The sequence below is a fragment of the Polistes fuscatus genome, unplaced genomic scaffold, assembly GCF_010416935.1.
Source record: "Polistes fuscatus isolate 324 unplaced genomic scaffold, CU_Pfus_HIC Scaffold1, whole genome shotgun sequence".
NCBI lineage: Eukaryota > Metazoa > Arthropoda > Insecta > Hymenoptera > Vespidae > Polistes > Polistes fuscatus.
The window spans coordinates 5,050,646-5,076,877 of NW_025112997.1; the positions used below are offsets into that span (position 1 = coordinate 5,050,646).

The window sequence follows — 26,232 nt, forward strand, 5'->3', positions numbered from 1 at the left end:
CCTGTATAATATCTTCTTTTTAGCATATTACATTGTAATTATTGTATAAAATAAATCTAATGCACTTAAATCGGATATCATATTTAATTACGAACGTTTTCAGTGCATAAAGCTCGTTATTAAGAAAATTTCTTGTTTTTCTATAGATAATGCTGATTAATTCCATTTGATAAATACTTCATTAAATTGACTTTATAAAGAATTTTTATCTCATAAACAAATTTTTTCTAGATCATAAATCTGACCACGATGCAAATTTAAAATAACAGAGAATAAAAGTTCTTTAATTTTGAATAATGGATTTACGTTCCACCGTATTACTTTTTCCTCTGTAATACAGCCTGCAAAATCGTAATGACAATAATGATATTCACGCAAGCGTATTCGAAGAGAGAATTTACTTACATTATTCCTACGCCGAATAATGGAAGAGCCAGAGAAAATAGTAATGTGGTACGGCCTATCAAGTTTCGTGCGTGAAGAATCCAATTAAAAAATTTCTCGTATGGTGTTTCACGTTGTTTACCATATATTAAAAATTTGTATTCTTGATTAATCATTTTATAAAAATTTATAAGCGAAGACATGTTTGCCACTCGAGATTGACGAAATTTCAGAACACACAATCATTTACATTTTTATCTGCAAAAAGCGTTAAACTAAAAGCAATCTATTTTAATTACAACGTTGAACATGGCGTAAGAAAACGCTTACAGTGATCTTTCCTCTTTCCTTTAATAGGAAAATATGTGTGGTGGTCTTGAGTGCCAAACTTAGCAAAAGTTTCTACGAGTCTCGTGAAAGTTCACGAGAGTAAGATTACGACGATTGATTTATTACTTCGAGCAAAAGGATGAGTAGAATGAAGAAGAAAGGTCTTGTTTTGTCGGTTAATGAAAACAAAAGTAGGTTACAAACATGTCACGATCGTAAAGCTCAATTTTCGATAGTATGTAGCTCTCTTCGCTTGGTATCTAATCATTCTGTTGTGTAAATTTATATTTGAAATAACGCCGATATTGATTGCATTCGACAAAGGCAAAAGAAGATAACAATTTGATAGCTAATTGTAAGTCATAGGTGACACGTTAGCAATAAATTAATTTAAAAAATTTATTAACACTAAACGTATCTATTTCTACCGCAACGGGTTAAATAACTCGTCTTTAAAAAGTCATATATTTTACGATGTGTATGTATAGTATAAAATATACTATTTATACAATAAAAATTGTTGATTCACAAAATAATACTGTAACTTGTAAGAAATTTTTCCAAATATTTTAAAAAGGGTCGTTTGACCTGTTGTAGGTTTAGTCTTGAGAAACGATGAATTAATCCCCCCCTATTTTTGTCTTGCGCGAAAGCCATTTAAATCTCTTTAAAAACATCGTTTTAGTATCGTTTATCGAGCCGAATATACACATACTTAAAAACATACTAACGAGAAGCTATTACCGACAAAAAATCTTTCACATCTCTATCAGGCAACTAACGACAACTAAGAAGAAAAAGTCGCTTGATCCAGACATCTTTTTGCTCGCGATGAAGGTTAATTTATAAAATGCTTAGATCGATGTCCAAGCATTTTGCAAACGCAGTTTACTTCTTCCCTCGAAGTTACGTGTCAAAAAATGAAAGACGTCACTTTTTCAAACGGTGTCATATCGCGGAAACGTTTTTCATGACGAGTTATAACGGAACGATCAGTCACGGTCATCTAGGTGACTAACGCGAAGGGTTGCGGCGTACCTAATGCTTCCTCCCAGGTCAGGATGAAGAAGGGAAAAGAAAAGGAGGGTGGAAACGAGAGGAAAAGTACTTTAGGCCTTATCGGAACGATCGAGACGTAAGGCTGTTCATCACTCCAGCATAAAAGTGTCTAAAACAGCGTTTCAGTCGTACTAATTGTACCGAGCATAATTCTAAATCGATCTTGATGAACAAGTTCTTATTTGAAGGATGAAGGTTCAAACGTTTTATCGTTCTTTTTTCAAATTTTTGAAAAGCTTTATTTTTACGTTTTACGCATAAACTAGAAACAATATTTTTGAAAGCAATTTTGTTAACAGAAGAGAAACCTTAAAGCTTCACCACTTACCTCAATATATCATCGTTAAGAAAGTTTTGACGGAATCTAGGTTCTAACACCTATGACCTTCTATCGATAAATCGTATATCGATGTGCCATTATCTGATAAAAAATCTTTCTACTTCTGTACTTTTTATTTCTTTATTAAAGTAGAAGAAAAAGCTTGGCGATCTTTAAACGATTGATAAATAGTTTCAAACTCACGCAAAAGAGAGTTTCTCTTTGGTTTATTGTTATAAATAATAGTAATCATAATGATCGGTGGATGCACTGTAACGTATTCCCTTTTCAAGATCTACTCTTATTGTTAGTTACCAAATTTCAAAGCTAACTTTCATCTGTTACACAGTAGAATGAGACTACATTTTGACTGGGCTCCCTACATCCACAAGTTCTAAAGTTTCGTGAAAAGCTTAATGAGAAGATCCAACAGTGGTACCTCTCGCACCTTCTCCGAGGTTTACATCGCTGACTTCTCCTCGTTAGTCTACTACTTGACTCGTGTCCGTTGTCAACTCTCTTAGCTTTCTCCAACCTAATGTCCTTCTCCTGGAAACTAACGCCTGGTTGCCGAACGTGATGCAATGGATAATGCGACAAGTTTGTTCCTGGTAAAATTATATGACCAACTCTCTCTCTCTCTCTCTCTCAGTTTTCTCCTGATCTTTTATGTCCTACTGCAGATCCGTAGTTGTTATTTCAGTTGCGAGGAAAACCAGAATTCTCGGCGAATCTATTACAACAGTAATTGTTCCGTTCATCAACTAAAGACATCGAATAATTATTTGCTAGTTGGAAATGAAAAATTTAACAGAATTGATTAAATGAAGAAAAAGTGCAAAATTATTCTTCTTTCTTTCTTTTTCTTTTTTATTCATTTCTTTCTCCTGTCTCGCATACTTCACAAGTTCTAGCTACCATTAACTTTATTTTTCTTTCAAGATAATGGTGGCTCGACTACGACGTCGGCAGATTATGAAACGAGTCGAGTGAACAGCACGAACAAGCAGGATTTTAAAAAAATGTGTATCCACTGAAAACGAAAAGACAGAAACGATTACCCGTATGTCGTCTCTATTCATATAAGCTTACACGTGTCTCTATCGAGAAAAAGCGGCTTGCGCTAAATTAACGTCTTTTTTTGAGCAACCTTTATGCGATGTCACGAACATAGACTACTGTGAATTCTTCAAAAAGTTATTCTCATATATTCCACACTGACAAAATGGAGATGAATTTCCAACGTAATACGAATAGCGAAATAAATTACCACACATCATTGATGACGAGTTAAAGCAACGTAATATTTTTCATATCCTCTATATATTCTTATATCTTTTCACGTGTAAAGATAAATGACACAAACCAGTAATTTCCAACTAAATTCGTTTTTACGTCGGAGATATATAATAAATTACGAACATAGATAATATTAAATTTTGCTTAAAGAGTAAGAAACGGAAGATCAACTGATACGCGTAGCTTCATTTAAAATAAATTACGATGGCTATCGAATCTCCTACGCGCGTCCATTTGGGAAATATTACTTCTCCTTAATATAATTTAACAACACACACATACAAACTTGACAACAAATAATTGTTATTTAAAATATTTATTCCTATTACTAACATTGTAGACATTATTTAAATGGTCGATCTTAATTAATTCGTTCTATATTATTTATATTTCTAATTGCCAGCTGTTTCTAGATAAAGTTCTTAGAAAGATAAGAGTCAAGTGGTATTCCGTAATGGACTTAAATTATATCGCGATTGCTTTCGCGTCGATAATTTCGTGAAATATTTTTATCTTTTATTAATAATAAGAAACTCTTAATTTCAGTTTTGTTATTCTATATAATCTCGAAAATCTTACCCATGTTATTTCATATGTATATGTGTGCGTAAATTCTGTGTAATTCTCTTTCGAGAATCTTCGCATGATCGATCAGCCGTTCGTTCCACCGGTTAAAGTGACAAATAGCGTTAGGTGTTACCTAAGCTAGTTACAGATCCTTCGGTAAATATAGACGGACAAACGTTTCCTAATTGTAGTGGGAATTGTTTACGCTACGCTTGCTACTCCTTCCCACTTTCTCTCATTCCTTCTCTTCCTCTTCCTCTTTCACGATTATTCCATGTTTACCTACACCGTTTCTTGCCTGGCTCTGTCATCTCTTCCGGAAGAACGGAAGACGGTCGAGGCAAAATTCTTGGTATGGACTCGGGCTACAGGTCCTAATTAAGATCTTAATGTTTGCCGTTGGAGTAAAAATCGTTGCCAGAGTCCCGACAAATTAGCGAACGAAAGAACAAGAAATAATAGTAGAAAAAAAAACGGTCGTTGAACGGTCTCGTTGAACGAGCTCATTTACCCCGAATAGTCAGTTTTGATTATGAAAACGAATAAAATAGGGGTTTGTCAGGCTATAGCACCTTCAATTTCGTGAAATCCGGTATGCCTACCGGGGTAACTAAATAAAAGAAATAGAAAATCTTTCGAGAGTGCTAATTAATTTTATTTGACGTTCATGATTCGTTATAAAGTGTCAGAATAAAAGAATATTTTGTTTAGGAGGAAGAGAGAATGAGATAGCTAGAGAGAGAGAGAGAGAGAGGAGAATGAAAAGTGGGTATATGAATTGCGGTAAAACGTAATAACGAATGTGCGAGTATTCAAGCGGTCAAAAGCGTAGAAGTTTGGGCTCATAATCGACTAACGGTCGATTGTTCGACTTTATCGTAAACGCAAGTGACATGTACGCGTTCTACCTCGATCATGGTTACAGTAACTGTGGCACTCAGCTATGTGGTGGCGATCGAAGTGCCATAAACCAAAACTATCGTGCTCTTCCTCCTACTGATAACAGATTTCTATTCATAATGTATCCTTGACAAATAGCGAGCTTATGATGCTCGTGATTCGAGCTAAGCTTATTACCGATTAGCTATATTAAAACGAGGATACACGTATATGTATTATAGATAGACGCTTTTACAGAGTCATAACGTTTATTCGTATGTACTAACGTATATATACATATGTATGTATGTAGAAAATATTACGAATAAGTAAGTAAACTTGTAACTTTCATACACTATAATATAAATTCAGATTTTTAATCCGTCTAACAAAAATCATCGTTACTAACTAGATTATCTTGCATAAATTGTACATTCAATTTTAATATTGTATTTTGACATTTCTCTACAGATAATCTATTATATAGTACGATATTCATTATACTTATCGAAGTCATCTTCAATCGTATACGATATTCATTAGCACTCGTTCAGAATCTAATCTCATCGACACTTTGTCAAAAACTTTATCGAACGTTAATTTCTTTCTCTATTAACGTAGGAAATACTTGGTGAAAGAATCGTTCAATGTTCAACTTTTATTTTCTCTTTATATTTTATATTTATCTGTGATAACAGAGCGACGAATCACTTAAAAACTTAACATATCGACAATATTTCTCTATCAGGTCGGCTGTTAATATATGTTAATTCGTGAAAAGAAGGTAAAGACTTTAAGTAATGGAGAAAACTAGTAACTGTCACTCCGAGTCTTCTACGGACGGTCAGCAAGCTGCGGGGTTGCGATGGAAGTTTTCTGTTCGTCTAATTGTCCTAACGAGTGACCTCGCAGTTCGGTTGCCCTTTCCTCCCATCCTTTTATTGCTTTCAGCCCTTTGCACACGTGCTCGTTATTTTATATAATAGAATTTAGACGATTAAATTGATTTGAAAGACATGTAGTAAATAGACGATATATAAAACGTAATGGACGACATATCGGAAATGGTACGGGAGGATTGATTAATTAATTATTCGCGAGGAAATAACATCTTTATATGTAATAGATATTAAAAGGAGTATAAGGAGTATATTAAACCGTAAGACGAAATTAGTCGCAATCCGCATTGTTCTTGGCATTTCGCCGACGGCTTGTCCGCCTAACGCTAGGAAGGAAGAGCCAACTATATTTTCCATTCCGGAATATCGTACCTTCTCGAGTGAGCTCGTTAAGCTCGTTGAAATCAAGCTACAACTCTGTCCAGTGTTTCCAAACTATATCCGTAGATAATTAATTGCGAAAGCATTGAGATACGGCGATCGTGCGAGCGCATCTCCTTGTGGCCGCCGTGTTCGCGACAGGTGGCAGGAATCGAGTAGTCTGACCAGTCGAGAGCTTCGTCCATCGAATGAATAATGCGAGCGTTCTTGGCTTGTATGCACTGATCTTAGTTGGAAGAGACCAAGGGAAAGAGAAGAAGAACTATAAGAGAAAGGGAGAAAGAAGAACAGGAAGAATGGATAGAATGAGAAGAGAGAATCGGTGGTCTTTCTCGAAGGACGACTTCAAAGTCAGCATTTCGTTAATTATACGTGTGGAAAGACATACATACTTCTTTCGACTAGCAAGAGATACCGAATACAGGCAAATATAGATACTCTCTATGGTCTCGTAGGCATAAACTTCTCGCATATACCAAAGTTTCAAATCGGACCCAAGCGAGCTCGCATTCATCGTCCATCGGACTGCTTCGTAGCATCAGCAGTCCCATTCACGACGGTGAAACGTGCTTTGCAGTAAATTAACGTTACGCCAGACGCGCGTCTGCTCATTGCCAAGTGATACACCCACACATTTGCGAGAATTGCGCACTACCTTGTTAATTGAAACCTCGTAAGACTAAGTTTTGCTTTCAAAATGGTTTCACGACCGGAGGAGCTCGTTTTATAAAAAGATAACACGCAAGTGAAACTTTGGATTAATGAAGGCTTATTGTTTGCCGCCTGAATAATAAATAGTCGGAATTTGTAATCAGATCGTTGGATGATCCAAAGTTTGCTTTTCGCTTGCTTCTTTTACTCGTTTACTTATTCGTTTACTTTTTACCTCATCTTCGTCTAAATGTACTCCTTTTGTTATCGATGAATCTGTTCAAGTCTGATCAAATTTCATGCCTGTTAGAAGCGATATTGCGTTGACATGTATCCAGCAATTGACTTAATGATTCGAGGGAATCTAGTCTCGCTGCAAACCTAAGTGCATACACGAGCTACATATTGAACGGTTACACGGTTAGCAAGCGGCTGAGCAAACTGCAGACAACGGTCTTGACAAAGAGAAAGCTAATCTCTCTCAAGTAGTAAATGATAAATTCTATGAAAAATCGTGTCTTCTGAAAAATATGCAGTTTTCTTTTATTCCTTTCGAAATAATTCAATTATTAATTTAAAATTCATGATATATATATAATCATGAACAAATACCTATTTCGTAAAAAAGATTTATAATGAGGAAATATTTCGTGTAACGTTAAATCTAATTAAATTCAATAAACCATTATAAGCTTGAATATTTAAGCTTGAAACGAAAAATGATAACAATGTCTGTATATATATATATATATCGATTAAACTATGTAGTACGGTTATAGAGGGTTAATGTTCCCTGCTGAGTGCTTCGCACGTGTACGGGCACCTACACATATAAATCGATGATGGCACGTATATAGCAACCGAGGACGCCAGCAAGTATAGTAGGTATGTTTGTGATGAACAGTGTACACATAGCAAGGTCGTTGAATTAGATGGAGATGACTTGCTCATGAATTACGGAGGTCATCGTTTATTGTAAAATCGAGGTCGAACATCTAACTGATGATCCAAGTCCATCTTTGGCAATTATTATGACTTGGTTGTATTCGGAAGAAAATATTGAACGATTTTCAAGAAATTGATTTATTATTACGTTTCTCGAAATTCTAAGAAAGTAAGGAAATAAACATATCTAGCATAGATATCTCTCTTGTTTTGCAATTACCGAACATTGCAAATATTTGCTTTGTCTTATCAATTATTTTATAAAAATTTTTTTTCTTATTACTGTTATGAGTCAAATATTAAAAATAGAATTCTCAAGCGGTACTACCTTCCTGCTAACATTAGTAATGAAAAAAATGTTTTCTATACTTTCTTCGGCTAATCTTCTTATTTTTCAGTAACATTATTAATTGAGTACTTGTGAGGATTATCTGTTATAATCTATATTGTCTTTCGCCTTATCTTGAATTAGGTGTTACTCATGTAATACTGAAAATATAATAATTGAAATGATTGAAAACACTAGATTAACAGTGTAATGTATCACGAGAGCATGGAATTCTTCGAAAAAGAGTTTCCAGAAATATACTGTAAATCGATCCAGATAACTCGCGATAACAGAGATAAGAAACTCTCGATGTGTATTTAAGCGGAGCGTTCGCGTATTTTCAACATAGTCGAGCTAATTCTTTCTTGAGTAAAGGTAGAATAGTGCTAGAATAAAGGTAGAATCAAGATGTTTGCGCAAAAGTTGGTAATCTTCATGGCTGTGGTGGTGGCCGCGGCAGTAGCGGTGGAATACGTTCCAAGAGCTTATTTCGAACCATTTGCCGCCAATAAAGCTCACAATCTTACCATTGGATACAGAGTACCAGGAGACAGGCTTGTCCTTAGATCAAACATCTCAAAAAAATCTTCATGGTTGCAAGTCGTGACTACTGAAACAACCCTCAACGTAAGCAGATACGATCGCATCACTATGGTCGGTGCATACGATCAAAAATCCGATGGTACGGGAGCTTACGCTAGTCTACTGAAGGGTGGCCCTGGATATTCGAACGTCACTTTGCGTTTCAAGAGTCAAAGAAACCATGGCATCAACTTCGTCGTCGAAGTTTACGCAAAATAGTAAGAAGGACAGGATGTTACTGCTGGACCCGTAAATTTATGATGTCACTGCAACAGTACTATCTTTCAACGCATAATATTCTCTCGACAATCTATCTTCATATATAACAAGTATATAATTTTTCTGTTAATTGTATAACATCATTATTGAAATTATCTGTTTCGTATTATGCGATTGGAGAAGAAATAATAAGAGCTAAGCTCTGATCATCTTACAATTTTAATTGGAAATAAATATCAATATACGTTTGATATCTTGACAAGATTAATTGGAAATAGCCCTTTTGTAAATTTATCCGATCTAGTAATTTAGCTTCTCGAGATGGAAAATACATCGGGGATTTCTGAATTTCTCCTTCCTTCTTTTCTTCCTTCCTTCGTTACTTTCGAGAAATGAGAGACATTCACGCTCTAGGTAGCATCGATAATAATGCGATTAACGCGAAAGGACAGAGATCCGGGAGAAAAACAGAACGAGAAGAATTCGCTAGTGGAATGCCTTTCTTGTATGCGCTAATGAAGGAGCCTGCTCCTTATTGAGCCTCTCAATAATTCTCAGCTATTTTTCCCTTCTCTTTTTTCCTACTATTCTCTCTTTCTCTTATTTTCTATTTTTTTTTTTTCGTGCCCATCGAGTAAACACAACGAGCTTATTCCCCAATCATGCTGTTTTTAGAAAAGAAAAAAAAGAGTCGTGCAAGTGAGAGTGAGGAAGAGAGAGAGTGACCTTTCTTCGAAAAGGTTCACACAATATAATATAAGTTTTTATGTAACTATGTATATTCAGAATGTTGAACAGGAAGTAAGAAAAACCAGCTTGGAAATTGTTGCCATTCTGTGCTCGCTTTCATAGAGTCCAGTTGTAGAGCAATATTGTGAATCGTATCAAAATCATCAAAATTGTACAAGAAAATATCTTCGAGCTCGCCATACTACTTTTTTTTTTTTATCTCAATCTAGTTATTTTATCTTTTTTTTTTCTCTCTCTTTTTTTCTCTCTTTCCCTTCTCACAGTACACCCGCGGTCGCATGTAAAAACATTGGTTCTTATTTTCCATCTGAAAGGTAAACGAAAAATCTTATTAGATATAACAAATGGTATGAAGACTCTATAGAGATTTGCATTGATTTAAATTAAATTATTTTTTAACGCATTCTCAAGAGAAAAGAGACTAGAATTGGATCAAAAAATAAACATCGAGCGTTACTATCGAAATTGGTGTACATTGATTTATTTATCCATCCCTATCTTACTCATTCCTGCGATAAAAATATTGCGTAGCTTGCATACTCACAACTACAATAATTAATAATTTCTTCCCTATTACTTTCTCTAAACAACAATATATCTCTTATTTATCATATTTCTAAAAAACGTTATATCCACTATCTTAGCATTATAAATAATAAGATAAATAAAATATAGTAATCTCTTTTGAAATTTATAAGCAATACATTTCGAATATAGTTAATTGCAGTGATATCTTTTGACAAATTTTGAAATGAAATTACTTGGTCCGAAAATAATTATTTCATTTCTTTGATTTATCGTTAATTCATAACTGTATAAAAATGTAGAAGCCCGTGTTATGTTTATTCGTGGTATTATTGCGATCTAAATCTGTGTCGTTATCGATCTTTTTAAACATTGGTCGACTATATCTGCGCATTAGTGATAATAATCTTTTAATGTTCATTAGAAATACATACATTCGATCACAGAAATATCTCTCCAGTCATATACCTTAAATTAAATACACAGAGGACTCTACTTACTTTAAAAACACTTATTTGATTTTTATTATAGACTGTAGATACTATCTACCAATATAGAAACACTAAGTTCTGCTATTTGTTTTCTTTTTATATCGGAATATTCTAAACTAGACTTTTGAAGTTATTGTTAGAATTGATAATGACTTATCTAGAAACTCGTAAGAAGTTGAGAGTTACTTTTAAGTTTATTTTATTTTTTTCTTTAGACAGGTGGAAGCCAGATCACATATCGCGCATACATTGATCCGAATATCGCAGGTATATTTTTCTTTTCTTTCTTCGTAATCATAAATCGAGGTACTTGCAGCTATATGTGGACGATAACACACATAAAGCGTGTTATTTCTACTCATGGTATATACAGGTTTTCGAACTTTCTTAGTTATTGTCGCGTTCTATTCTTTGCGAACGTTACGAAGAGACGTAATAATATCCACGATCGTTTATTCTTAGTAAAGAGAAATTGAGGTCCAAGGTGCTATATGCGAGTGATAAAGTTTACAGATCGACTTGCCTTTGTGAATGGTAGCATGTGTTCTCATAGCTGAAATAGTAACGTCATTCATTATGCATCATGAGATTGTATAAAAATAAGAATTCTTCTATTAACGTGCTATGTTCCTCCGTTGACATTATTGTGATCTACGTCTACAACATTATCGACGTTTCTAAAGTTCTATTTTAAAAGACGAATGAATTCTTAGACTTTATGATATTCTTATACTTACTTTGTGATGAAATAGGTTATTTTTTTTATAATTATTTTTATATACATAGGTACTCTATTTTAATTTAGTCCGTTCCAGAATGTGCGTGTATCAATATTTTATAGAAAATGATTTATTTAATAAGAGCTACAAATATTTCTAATTTTGTTCTTTTTTATAGAGAGATACGAGAAACAAATCCATTGGGTTTGATGATATATATTTCTAAAAATACAAAAGAGAAACAAAGTACCTCTTAAAAGGATAACTCGGGATGAGAAATTGCATACTCTTTGCGTTTGTTGGTAGTCATAGGAAAAGCCACGACTATAAAATATACTGCGGTCATAAAAAGAAAATTCAAGTCGTAGCAATTTGACCGAAAGTAGAAGGAAGATTTTCTGCGAAGAAAAAACGCGAAAAGAGTAACGCGTACGATCATAAACTCGTAACAACATGCATTCATTCGGTTATCGTTTTTAAAGTCGTGATACCGAAGAATGTACATATCTATATATAATATTATACATACAGCTACGAATACGATGCTGAATAGGTAGATTGACGTCCTGATGACAGGATCTGACAGGAATTAAGATTAAAAAGGAACAGACACATTCGTGTTAAGTTTTATATTCTTACGAAAGAATTGCAAGTCAATTTTTAACAGCGGTAGGTATTCGTTATTTGATAATTCGAAAAGGAACATAGTAATTTCTATTTATTATTGTGAAAAAATAACTCCACTCTAACGACATTACCATCTTCTCACTTTTCTTATCTTTTTGTTAACGCGTGAAGTAGATAATAAAACTCGACGTGTAATTTTGATGAAACATTTTGCATATTACTTGACACGAAGGACGTTAATACAAATGCCATTCAAGATACGCCCGCAATGGTTTTCTAAACTTGAATCCCTAGTTAAATGTTTCATTGACATAAAAGTAATACAAAGGGATAGAAGTATAGAAATAAGCGACAAGTACGAATATGAAGTGTGCATTATGCATCAACGATGAAATCGCAAGTATTACGCAGCAAGTTCCGAGTAAAATGCTTTTAATGGATTGACTGTCTGACTTGCAAGTTCTGTTAGAACGTTAACATAGCATAACTCGCTTGGATTTTTGTCGAGTTCACTCCATATTGCTGGTCAAAATGTTCAATCTATCGTTCTCTTCTTGGATGAAATCGGGAACGTTTATTTTTACTAGTCGCTCGGAGAGTGCTTCTTTTATAGATATATTTTGATAGAGAAGTACATTGGTATAGTAGTGTATCGCTCATTGGTACTTATGGTATTGACGATCATGATCTTATGAGAGTTCAGATATCAGATCCTCGATCCTTTGATGCTAATCCTGCCTGTTGATTGGCCGCAAATGCAAGATCAGAGACTGGACATCGGCAGGGTTTCCACGTGGATCAACTGTGGTGACCATGTGGTCAGCTCGTTAACTGATATGAACTGTACATCCACATAGGGTAATTGACGTTTGTGTATATGTGATGAGCGTTGGCTAATATCCTTTGACAGGATTACTCGAGAAGGAACTGAATAGACATGATTATCGTATTGGAAAGAAAAGATCCCGACGTATTTGATCGAGGTTGCTTTAGAATGCATCTGTCGATGAAAATTACAATAGAAAAAAGTCTGATAGATTTGGACGTTCTATTTCGTACAGCGTGACCTTTCGTTTATGAAAAAAAGAAAAGAGTTACATCCTTGATGAACTATGAGATTAATTATTTCTTCTACGATAATATGACATTAGCATATTAGCTGAATTGCAGTGTACGTTGCACTCTAGAAAATGGCGTGACATATCGGGCGAGACTCGAGAGAAGGCAAAGGACGCAAAGTGGTGGGCGTTTAGACAGGTAGATAAACTATGAACGATGGTAATAGCCGACGGAGGCATAAGGGTTTTACGTCAATGAATACTACCCTGACATTTCGGTGCCTTTGCGTCTATCGATTCCGTTCTACCTCGACATCTTGCGTAATTCCTAGTAGAATAAGAAGCTTACCGAGTATTGACATATCGCGACACTCTTGTCTCCTCTCATTATCGATTATTTTATTTCGCCTTACCTTTCGTGATTGAATCTAAACGATTCTGCGAAAATAGATTGCACGCGGGTTAATCTCGATAATAATCAAATTTACATATCGAAACGTCAAAATAATCTACATTATGGTAGAATCGTTATGAAGATGTTCATACCGACGTTATATGCTATTCTTGTAAAGCGAGTTCCCCTCGATACTCTGGAAGTTTACATCTGTCCGCAAAAAGGTTTAAAACGGATTGCGAATGACGTAGGAAACACGAGTATGTTTGCATACGAGAAACACGGAGGGACAGTTCGGAGCCAACTCGTAGTTTCTCGTTCTGGTCAGTGGAAAAGGCTCGTATATGCCAGTTGGATAACTTATGTCACGGAGCGTGGGTATACGGAACGGTATCGATCCTAGCATTAAATATTTAATCGTAGAAAGAAAGTTCAATACACGTACGATGAGGACGGTTGTCTTTCCAAGATAGGCTTGTATTCTTGAAACGAATACTACTATAGGAACAAAGTACGTGACTATGCTTTGTTCGTTCGACGTTTACTAAGACAGAAAAACTTTTATTACTTATTGTTAGAATCGTTCCTACGACTTTTGTTGACGTTCGAAACAGATAAAAAGAGTACTTTTCTCTTTAAGGAAAAAAAACAAACAAACAAATTTCGTGTTAATCTTAAAACGATTTTGTTGTAGACCTATAGATTTGCGGAGATAAATATTTACAAATCCCATTTTCGCCGAATAAAATAGAATCCAGCTATATAGTTATCTCGATTACTCTTCGCTAACGAGCTCACAGCTCGATTCCGGATCGAGTCGTTGAACCTAGCAGGGTAGTTGCGTTCGATCGTAAAAATTGATCTTGATGTGTCGCACTGTGATTGATTACCGTATCTCGTGTTGTAGCTATGCGCGTGTATCGCTTCTTTTTTGTTTAGGGTTACATATTAAGCGTTGGTACTCTCTTTTTTTTCCTTTCTCTCTTCACACGTTCAACTTGAGATTACTGAAAATATAAAACGTAGAGAAATCTCCCGGCCAAAAAAGAAAAATATAATTGTAAGATTCGTGAAAAAATTGAGTCGCTGGACTGACTCGACCGGGACTCGAACCCAGAATTTTTCGCTTTTCAGATAACTGATTTATCCATTGAGCTGTCCAGGCTCTGTTCATGGATTTGGTCTGATCTGAGAAGAAAAAAGCTTTGTGTTTTTCAGGCACATGTTAAGCAATTTTGAATGCATACGTCCGTATATTGCAAATTTCAAAATAAGCACGGTTTATTTAAGGAAAATATTTTAATCAATTATATAAAAGATAAACTTTACATTTTGGTTTTCGATTATCTTAGATATCCTCAGAAATGAAGGAGGTGTCTAGTCGATGTTTAAGAACGAGCTCGACGGAAGATTTAGCATAAATAATGTCAGAATTATTGCTATTTTTGTTGATTTAATTTTTGAATAATTGAAATTTTCCGTGAAATCAGCTCTTTGCTTTTATAACTAGTTATCCTTGTTCTAGTTAATAGTTACGAGAAATGTGTGTGCCTAGAGTATATCTTGCTGTGAGTTTTCTTAAATATACCATCACGACCAGCTAACAATACTGTATTCATTGCGATCTAAACGAACAATCGTTACAATTTCATCTCATGATATTACTCCGGAAGCGAACCCCGTATAAAACGCGCGTTCATTGCCGCGAATTTCACTTTGATTTTATTGATATCGACATTGACGTTAAAATCGTTATAACGAATCGCACGAAATTATCTACATATGGATATCTATTACATAGATAGTTATATCTGTGTATCTACATGTTTTTATCGTAACAGATGCAATTCTTTGATTTAATGTCGAACCATGTATTTGTGAAATAGAGAGGCGACGGACGCGAGTTGGCGTTTCGAAATTAAATGGTTTAATTCTCCAGTAGAGTTATTTACGCGGTTGCTCATCATTTCTGTTTAATATTAATGTGAAGTTACATTAACAAGAGAATAGATTTATATAAAAATATTGTTAATTACATTATTATGAAGAAAAGTATTGTATGAAAGCAGATTTCTTCAACATGGATTCCTTTGGTAATTGGAATAGGCTGGTGATGAGGAAAGCAAGGGTTTAATTAAAGAAATAAATAAGAACGTCGTTAAGCCAATAGATTAGTTCATTAGGTAAAAGACGTCATAAAAATCCTTGATTCATTATATAAGAATACAAGAATGAACAGTATCCAACCAAAATGTCAGACACGTGTCTCACTTCTATTACTTCGTCACTTCTCGAAGTTTTACCTCTCTAGTCTAAAGGGTTTATAGGTGATACCTCTACCCTGTTCGTACTGTCGTTTCGACACTTCTCTCAATGCGAACTCACTCTCTCGTCTTGCCACTTCCTAGTTACGCAGATTCCTCCATTCTGGAGTCCTCTGGTAATTGGGGTAAGGATGGATTGGATATAATACTTATGCGTTGAATTCGTCTTGCTGGCTACAAAGTGTCTTTGTGTGGTGATAACAATGAAATGATCCTGTTTCCAATCAAAGATATGTTCTTGTGAGTGTCTGACAGGAGAATTGAGCGAATGCTTTTGGGTGCTGGTCTAACAGGGCTCACTACAATTGCGTGAAGTGTAAAGATGCGGGGTAAATTAGCGTTTCAGAAAATTTCGGAAAAATTGACACACATGATTTAGAAATATACATTAAGAATCTACGATCGTTTTCAATCAATCGTATAAGTATACTTTTGATAAACAACAATAATTTATCTGCCAAATATCTTATTTAGTTTTACGCTCGTCAATGATGAAGAAAATTGAAGCGATTCGATGAATTCATTATGAATGAAAGATTTCACGAGACTTTATGCTTAATGAGAGAAAGATAAAGAAAATGAGGACGATAAATAGGATGCTGATAGGATCTTTCGAGAGTCAGCGAAACCAGCAAGTTTTTTGCGTGGTTCCTCCGTGATCTTCCTTCTTTCGTGTTATACTTTTAAAAGTGTTTTTAGATAAGGAGACTTTAATATCCCAAGAGCTTGCGTTTTGTCGTTGGCTTTCCCGTATAGGCGCCATGCAATCCTCGGTGCTCCGATTTTACCAGATTTAATACTATTTATTTGTTAATTCGGTGTAAAACAATTTTGAAAGAATAAAAAACAATTTTGAAACGTAATCATTATTTAGGATTTTTAATCGAATCGAAATTAATTGAAGTTATATAGAGGATATGAGAAATACTTAAAGATCTATGGTAAGAGAAATAAAGAAATCGGTTTTTGAATACAAAAAAGGAATACTGGACGAGCGATGTGTGTGTGTGTGTCTTTAAAATATAGATACTAGAGAGATATCGCGCAACCTGGAATTGTAGTGCGCTGGCTGAAATTAAAACAGTAATGATTTTCCGGGCGTTAATTACGCGACACATGCACGAGTCTTGCAAACCCCCTAATGAGAGGGGTTGTGTCGCGCCGTCTAGCTCGCGAAAAATACTCTTTCTCCTTCCCCAACGCTCGTTGCGAAGTGAAGAATATTTCATACGTTCCCTTCTCACACACACACACACACACACATACTCTCTCTCTCTCTCTCTCTATATATATATATATATATATCTATCTCTCTCTGTCTCTGCGTTTTTTTGTGTATACTACCCGTGAAGAGTACTTAACATACAAATTTATCTCGCATACGTCTTAGAGACAAAAGGGACGAGGGTGTCGCTAGGAGACATTCCGGAAGCTTTAAAAAAGAAAACGTAGCTTGCTCTTTCGATCGTCCGAACTCGGAGAAAACGCAGGGAGAACGTGTCGAGATTAAGCTTGGCGACAACAGATACGAATCGTGAAATTTGAAAAGGCTTTGTCGTGATCCGTTACGTTGGGTGCGGGTATAACCTACATTTACGGTGAGAGAGAGGTGCAAAGCTCTTTTGAGAGTACGCGAAAGTACGAAAAGTGTGTGGATACAGCACACACTCACGCACGCACGCACATACAAGCCTACGTGCAGTTCTTGCACTCTCGCGTTTCGAAATAAATATGAAACTACAAAATTAAGGAATATGGATAAACCGATCCTTTGATGTTACTGAATCGTTTCATAATATTTTTGAATAAGGGAAAGTTAACAGATAAATATTTTAATGCACTTTGTTTTCGAATATAATATAAAAAGCAAGAATCAAAAGGTGATATTTCTATTTGGTTATACGTTATGAATACGTACGCGAATACCGCTATGAATATTTTCCAATTTATGCAAAACAGAATTTGGGGTCGTTAAATAAACTATCAGTGTTTAAAATAAAAATATATTTACATACCTACATGTATTCCATAAAAACCAGTTGAAAGTTAGCTACATTTTTATGCCTATCATCAATTGTTTGACAATCTTTTCCTATGAATTGGCCCGTTTCGATAACTGTCAAGTTTATTATACGTACTAACATCAAACAAATGGTAATACGGTGGTCACCCGCTGCATGAAAACGATCTTTCTTCTTTGATCTCTTTCAAAAGTCAAAAGTAAAAAAATTCAAATACATACGATTCGTATCAACCAATCATATATTTATCAGCAGATACTTACATATTTACGATTGGTACAACGAAAGCAAGAATTTATTTTATCGAATACGAAAAGGAAAAAATCTGTCGTTTAATGTCGTATACGCTTTGATTGGTGAGAAAAAGATCGAGGAAAGAGATGTATCTATACAAGGATGGAAAGAAACAAAAACAGATCAATTGGTGGAAAAAAAGAGGAAAAAGAGAAAGAGAGAGAGAGAGAGAGAGAGAGAGAAATAGATATAGTGTCTTAGTTTCGTCTAAGCGTATTTCGCGTCAAGCAGGAATCCTATCGCAACCCTATATTCGAAGGTGGCAGTGCGAGGGTTGAAGAAGAGATAGAAACAGGGAAGAAGAGAGGGAGAAAGAGAGAGAGAGAGAGAAGGAGAGGTATTCGTTCGTTCGTTCGCTTCCTCCTCACCGTACGGAAGTCTACGCTCGCAGGGGGTGCTTTTACCGGCTCGCGGATAGTACCGGTAAGTATATACTGGTGTGTGTGAGCGCTTGCGCGCGCCGCTATCTTTCTCTTTCTCTTTCTAGCACATAAACATGCGCCCGCGCGTTACGTGGTGGTGGTGCTGCGACTACCCCAGACGAAGTGTAAGAGAGAGAAAGAGGGAGAGAAAGAGAAAGAGAGAGAGACAAAGCGGTACTGGTGGTATACGTGCGAGAAAGAGAAAGAAAGAAAGGGTGAGAGAGAGAGAGAGAGAGAAAGAGAGAGAGAGATGAAAGGAGACGAGCGTCGCGTGGGGAGCGATCGCGGCTCGTCATTCGAAGCCCGCCAACGGACGAGCGAGCAACCACGGAACGGGACCCCGCGATCCTTCTTTGACACGACGAGAAAGGATAAGAGGAAGGAAAAAAAAGTTGCATAGCGTAAACACGCGCGATACACGTGTAGAATTTTTTTCTTACGAGTTAATACCATCGATAGGAACACGCTCGAGAGTGAATTTTAGAGTGAGAGGGGAACGGAGAGAGAAACAGTGCCATTTCTCAATTCGTCGTCGTTAATTCAACAACAACAACAACAACAACAACAACAATAACAGATCTTTGTTGCATTAATATTTTCCTTCTTCCCTCTTTTCAACGAAATTTTCCGAAAATCGTTGTTTTTGACATCTGACAACTTGGGTTTCCAGTTTGCTCATTGATACGGATATCTTGTTTGTTGCTCGACCGCTACTACATCGTCGACGAAAGTGTGAAAACAGTGACGCAGAGGAGAGAAGGGAGAGATTTATTGATAGAAAAATACGAGCAGAGGTGTTGTCCGTAAGAGGAAAAGAAACATTAGAGGTTTTATTTATTTGTTACTCTGATGACAGTATACAGCGTTGTTTTTCTCTCTCACTCTGTCTCTCCCTGTATCTATCGAGTTCTTTAAAAGTAGTAAAGAAATATAACAAGGTCTTTCGAAACGAAGGATAGAGAGAAAGTTAACGCAGCTGGTGGTGGTATTGTTAGAAAAAATCTTCACTACTTGCTTTCTCTCCGAGTCCTTATCGGCTGGTGGGAATCACAAAAGAGTTTAAACATCGACTGCTACTATTGCTACTACTACTACTATTACTACTACTACTACTACTACTACTGCTACTTATTATTTTTTTCGAAACGTATTGCCGACCAATCGGGCAAGGTATTTCACGTGCGTTTATCAGCGCCACCAACGAGGAAAGTCGAGCAGTGCTTACGGATCGTTCGAACGTGTCGTGTCGTGTGTTTTGAAAGAGCTATTGAAAACGTGTTTACCGGCAATAGAAGAAGATTTTGTGTTCGTTCGTTCGTTCCTTCGTTCGTTCGTTCGTTCGTTCGTTAAGAAAAACTCGCCACGCGACGCGAACGCGAGTGCATCGTGTCAACCGATTTTTTTCTTCGGGAAGATAAGAAACGAGAAAGAAAAATAAAACGATCCAACAGGATACCTCAGAGCATTATCTCGCTATCAACTCAAATTCCAACGCTTGTGCAGTGATTCCATATTATTATTATTACGAATAAGCAATCGGTAATTCATACGCGATATTTCTTCCTCGACATTTCGTTAGAAATTTGAAGACAATCGGATACACGGTAATCGCGCGACACCTGATTTTTCCATCACTTGGTTTGTGGAATTGTCCCAAGGATATTTTCATTTGATCACGTGTAATCAAAGTTTTGTGTGTCGTAGTTAAAACGAGAAAAAGTTTTGGCATTTGGTATAATCGTGATAAACGACGAGTTACGTTCGAATAATTGTATAGTGGAAAAAGTGGAAGGAAGAAAGAAATGATCCAGTAATAAATCGTCGTGTTGTTGTTCGAACAATAATATAATTATCATTGTTTATACAAGTACATCGAATTTCGTGTTAAATAACAGTTAAACGTGATCCTCGCGAGTGTGCCAACAATTTAGGAAAAGAAGATCTTGGATAAGATACATCGTCTCTTCTTTTTATCTCTCTCTCTCTCTCTCCCTCTCTCTTTTCTCCCTCTACCCCATCTCGATATTTTTGAAATATCAAGTGGGTATTTATTTACGCTTGGTGCACGCCGGTTTACAGAAGGAAACAACCGTAGCAATCGATTTGTAATCCGTTAAATCTACGTCCTTATTCACGTGTGTGCTCTTCTGTGTGTGTTGATCGTTTTGTCGTTCGATACATCGTTATAATTTCACGCTCGCTCGTTGTCCGTGTTAACGATCGATAGCTCGTTCGTAATTATCGTCGAGCCGCGCTAGCCGGAACATCTGGTGCACCTCTCCGTCTATCATCGTGTCTTCGAAAACACCGGCAACCCAACGCAACGTAAAGCGAACGAACGAACGAGCGAGCGAACTAACGGGCGTACATTCATTTTATTCGAATTTGCAGATTCGAGATTAACGCTTACCCTCGCCGAGTTTCTAACGCGCTACGCGAGTGCAGTGTGCTTCGAAATCAGACGCGAATCGGTTCTAGAAGTCATCGGGACGAATACCTGGACATTGTCTCATCGGTCACTCGCCAAAGGTAAGAATCTTTTTTCTATTATTTTATTTGTACAGGAATTTGGAATTTTTTTAATTAACACATTCCATGCCAAAAGTTGATTTTCAATATTGTTGGGTATTTAATATTATCCCACGCGTACTGTCTCGACATAACACCTTAATCTCATATATATGATTTACACTTTATCTGTGCATTATGTACGTCAAATTAATACACATTGGTGTAGTATATAATAGTATACATTGGATAAAAATAAGAAATGAAACTGAACAGATAAAATTACTTTCTTCAAATCGTAATTAAATTCACATATAAATCGTAATAACAATTTCGAATTGCCTAAACGAAAAGTTTAGATTGGGACACGTATGCGAATAATGAGGCATAGAACGTGTTAATAAGAATTACTTATGTTTATACAGGATCTAGCGAAAACAAATATTCCGTATAAATTTAATAATGTTTCCGAATCTACGTTGATTTCCATAAATTATTTTTACTCTTTACGTATGAAAAATCCGTTTCTAACGTTTAGCCGTGTATTTTTGTTGCACCCTATACATTAGAAAAAGTTCTACACTTGCATCTGTATTTTTTATAATTTTATTTACTTTTAAATATCATCTTATATTATAGAAACACACTGATGTTACATAAATAATCTTTTAATAATTATACATACATATTATATATACATAGATTTGTTTTTCATGTGTTTCTCACGTACGAGTTAGACTTCCCCAAGCAATTATTTCTCACTCTCTCTCTCTCTCTCTCTAAGAGAAGATTAGCTCCTAAGGAAGGAGTTCGCGATGATGTCGTTAAATTAATCGTCTTCGTTCGACATTACCGCCTTTACGAATTTGTATGTTCGTATCTATCTACTACATGATAGTAAAATGAATTGGTGTAAAGTGATTAGCGAGTCAAAACTATCGGTCCTAGGCGTTATCGAGTAAGTTGCACAAACTCGATCGAAGGAGATCTTGATCACCGAAGGAGAAGTTTACGTTTTATCAAACGAGTCGAGGTACGACCATCTTAGGAAATTAATTCCGTGAAACGACAGAGAGAAGTCCGCGAGAAACGAAGAAAATGAGACACGAACGAGAAAATGACGACGTGGTAGAAAAGGAAGAAAGATACCGGCAAGATCTCAGCACAGTATACCCTTAATGGTCTTTTTCTTTCACGGATATATACAGTTTTATGTTTCACGTTTGTCTCCTCCACGTCCTTTTCTCGAACGATTCTCTTTCATAAACGTACTTTTCACAACAAAGAAAACGATAAACTTTCCTGATCGTTCCCCTCTTGATAGAAATAAGCTTTGTATCGTGCTGGATAATATTATAAAGTGGAAATATTCGGTTAAAGAAAAATACGAGCGAAAATATTTCTACATTATTTCTATATTATTTATTTTTTTTACTAATTCTCGAAAATTCTCCAAATAAGCCGTTTAAGTAAGTGAGCATTAGGAAAATTCGCTGAAATGTTCTAGTTTAAAAAGACACAAAAAATAAAAAAGAGGATTTTGTAAATGTGTCTATAAATGGGAGTAATGTATAGAATGTAAAATTATTATAATTATGATAATTATAATAATTATAATAATTATAATAATTATTATTATAACTGCTAATTATTTTGACTAAACGTTAAATGGTCCATATGTATGTTTATTATTTATACTGAATATGTATCTCTATCTAATATTAATATATTAGATTTACCGATATAAATGAATATTATAATTCTATAAATTTGTCTAACAATGAGTTCACTTTTCACACGACTCCTCTAATTTAATAGCATTTAAATCTGTTTAAAAATATGATTAATTATTCATTTAATTTATAAAGAGTTAATTATTATCTTATATATTTTAAATCGAAATAACGATAATTATCAGAAAGCGTATAATTCATTATTCTTTCGTGTTTTCATCCCCCGAAATAAATTGATTAGACAATTCAAAAAAGGTAATTAAATTGAGTCAAATTAATGCGATAACAGAAAGAGAAATAGATATGGAGAGTAAAAAATATAGCCGATTTACCGCAAAATGTCGTGACTAGAGATTCAAACGTGACTGCAATAACCGCATTTTAGCGTCCTTTAAGTTGCGTTGTTCTCTTTCGATCGACACTTTTATCGGCTTACTCCTTCGCAGGATCGACGCTTAACACGGCTTATTACTATTGATACGCTCTTCGATATAGTCGACTGAATCGAACTTCTCCCTATCTATCCTTCGCGTTTCTCAATTATTGTCTCGGTGAATCCATTAGAATTCCCTGCTCGTATCCGCTACCTGGGAGCGACTGACTTCGAAGCTATACGAAGCTTGTTTCTTTTCTTTTCTTGTTGTTGTCGTTGTTCTTCTTCTTCTTACTCTCATCGTTCTCTTTCTCTTCTCTTCTCTTCTTGTCATTTTAGTTTTATTGTACGGTAGCGACTTACAGATTTGCCACCCTTCTCGTTCGTTCTTTCACAATCATTTCTCTTCCCTACTTGTCTCTCATTCTTTTTCTATTTTCTCTCTTTCTTCCTTACTCACTCTCCAAAGTTCTTTTCCGTAATCCATTCGTTCAGGGAGATCTTACCCGCCTTTATTTTCGTACTCCTCTTAGATAGAAGGACTCTTAACCTTCGTTAGTATCCGTTGCCACTTTTCCCGTTGCAATATACTCGTACCCTATCTTCTACCCTTCCCCCCCTTCACTAGTCCCTCTCTCTCTCTCTCTCTTTTTCTCTTAGCCAGCTTTTTAGTTCCAGCTCTCACCAGTTGAGGTCCGGGACTCGTTAATCCATTTTTAGATTATCGAGGTACCTTTAAACGCGAGTGCTTTCGAAGCGGTAAAGTTAAAAGCGTGAAGATTAAGTTTAGAACCGGGTAGGTTAGCGGAAACGAAGTTTTCGCCTCCTTCGAACGTATTAGAGATCGTTTTACGACTCGCGATCTCGCGTGAGTAGACGCGAACCTAACCGCCCTGTTTGCTTTTGATCTAACTGTTTTGCACGAAAACATCCTACACTTTCCTCAAACTAACAGCGTGTGATGAATGCGTCGACTTGTCTCGGGAGTTTCTTTGACTTTGTTAGAAGCAAAATGATGGGGAAACGAAGTTATACCCTTAACTTAACTTTCTTTCATTTGATCTAATTCGTTCGTTTAAATTTTGCAGGTGACCGACAGGACGCAGACTTTTTTCCTGGAAGCGGTACGCAAACGGTCTCAAGATTCAGCTCGACACGATGCCTTGGTTCATCCTATTTCTCCTGCTGTTGGCTGTGATGGAGGCCTTCCCTCGGGAGGCCACCTGTTCCCACCTGCCGGACATCTATTGGAACTCCACCAATCCAATGTAAGTCACGATTCTTTTCTTTTTCTTATATTTTTTTCTTTCTTTTTTACTTCTAGCATATATCCAACATTTTGACTTGTCAAAGCCAAAGGAAGCTGGCTTTGTTCTTAATTCGGTATACCACGAGATAGAATATGCGAGATGATGCGAAACGAATCGTTGTCGTTCGAAGAAAACGATAGATAGATAGAAGGAAGGAAGAAGGGAGAGAGGGAGGGAGGGTGGAAGGGTGGGAGGAAGGTGACAGAGAAGGAGTAAGGAAAGGAGGGTATTAAGAAGTTTGTTAAATAGAAAGCGGAAGAAAAAACGCATTGCTGTGTCTTGCAGTGACGCACGATTAATCAAAGCTCGCTTACGGATTTTGAACGCAATCGCAAGAGGCCAGACCTTTTCTTATATATATACCATTTGATTAATTATATACTCTGTAACAACATAATATGTATATATTTATCTATGGATGTATTATAAAAATATGCAAGAGAAAATAGTTTTTCATTAAAACTACAATAGATAGGAATAATATTTTTCGTTGGTATCGTTTAGCGGTTATATCAGGACTGTTTTCTTGTAGGTTATATCGAAACGCCGTGCTTATCTCGACGCGTTTATCGTAACATAGGTAACCACAAACACATGCACAAGTACATATCATATAGAAGATGGTAGGGAACCGTTTTCGAACAAGATTGGACTTAGATTTTAGAAGCAAGAATAGACGTCGCGAAATGGTAGCAACAAATTCGAACGGCAGGGATGATTGCTTTGTTGGTGACTTTTCGTTGCATAGAATATAAGGGGCAGGGGAGAGTAGAAATTGAGAAAAAGAAAGAAAAGGAAAGGAGGGAAGGGGAGGAGTCGAGAGAAAGAAACATTGTATTTACCGAAAACGTTCTTCCGCATTGCATCGTGCAACGAAGAATGCAAGCTTCGTTTAATCTCATCCGAGATATTACTGTGGATGTCCTTGTTCCGGGGAGGTAGACGACCGCGTTTTCAAGCCGAGACATTCCACGAATGGTAACGTTCTCCGCAAGCTTCTTCTTCCTTCGATCTCACCCCTTTCTTTTCTATCTCTTTCTACTTCCCTTTTCACCCAGTGTACGTAGATTGGACTTTCGTTGGCGGAAGTAGAGTGAAACCATTCTCTTCTACGGCAAACATCTATCGCGATACATTTCCGGCGTTGTTTCACTCGAATCTTTGGGGTTTCTTTTCTTGGCGATAAATCGACGTGTCTTCGCTGTGATCGCGGATTCTCTCACGTATATCTCTTTTCTTTTCTCGTCTTACCATTTCTATAGTTTTTTTTTGTTCTCTCTCTCTCTCTCTCTATCTTTTTATTTTCCGTTTATTTTTGCTTTTATTTCATATCATACCCTCTCTCACAGTTGTTTATATATGTAGTAGCACTATCCGAGAATCATCGAACTAGGTTCAGAATTCTTGGATGTTAGGACGCGTTTCAAGGAGCCTCGAAAAGGTTTTTACTTTTTCCATCCGATCGACTTCCGTTTCTTTCTTCGAGAGATAGAGAAAGGGTACGGGAGACCCGGTGGAATTGAAAAGCTGAACGGAAAAAAGTCCGAGATGCGTTCACGCCTTCGGTTCGCGCGCTTCCAAGTAAAGAAAGAGTAAAAATAAAGGAGAAGGAACAAGAGAGTAAGGAGGAGTAAGGGGAAGGAGAATTGAGGAGAAGGAGGAAGGTAAGGTGTACGTGACTTGCCTCGGGCAATTCTCTAAGCTTGCGGTGCATTATACATAGAATTATTATATATAATGTTTTTATTTTTTACAATTCATATATTGATCATATCACTCGATAAAATTTTCTCCTAGTTAATTAACTCTGCGAATTTAAACTTTTTAATAGTGATATATGT

At 36.1% G+C, this 26,232-nt stretch overlaps 2 protein-coding genes across 2 annotated transcripts in view; both read left to right on the plus strand.

Annotated features, from left to right (window-relative positions):
- The first annotated feature begins 8,231 nt into the window (after positions 1–8,231).
- On the plus strand, positions 8,232–9,075 carry LOC122515725 (probable salivary secreted peptide). The gene has a single exon (XM_043633146.1). It carries the CDS (start codon positions 8,450–8,452, stop codon positions 8,840–8,842), a length of 393 nt encoding a protein of 130 aa, XP_043489081.1. The 5' UTR covers positions 8,232–8,449; the 3' UTR covers positions 8,843–9,075.
- Positions 9,076–18,766: 9,691 nt separating this feature from the next.
- Positions 18,767–26,232, plus strand: part of LOC122515593 (ephrin-A4) — a 689,714-nt gene continuing 682,248 nt past the window's right edge. The window contains exons 1-2 of the mRNA XM_043633003.1: positions 18,767–20,996; positions 24,170–24,349. Of these exons, the coding sequence (XP_043488938.1) occupies positions 24,240–24,349 (110 nt within the window). The 5' untranslated portion in view covers positions 18,767–20,996; positions 24,170–24,239. The remainder of the gene's footprint in view (positions 20,997–24,169; positions 24,350–26,232) is intronic.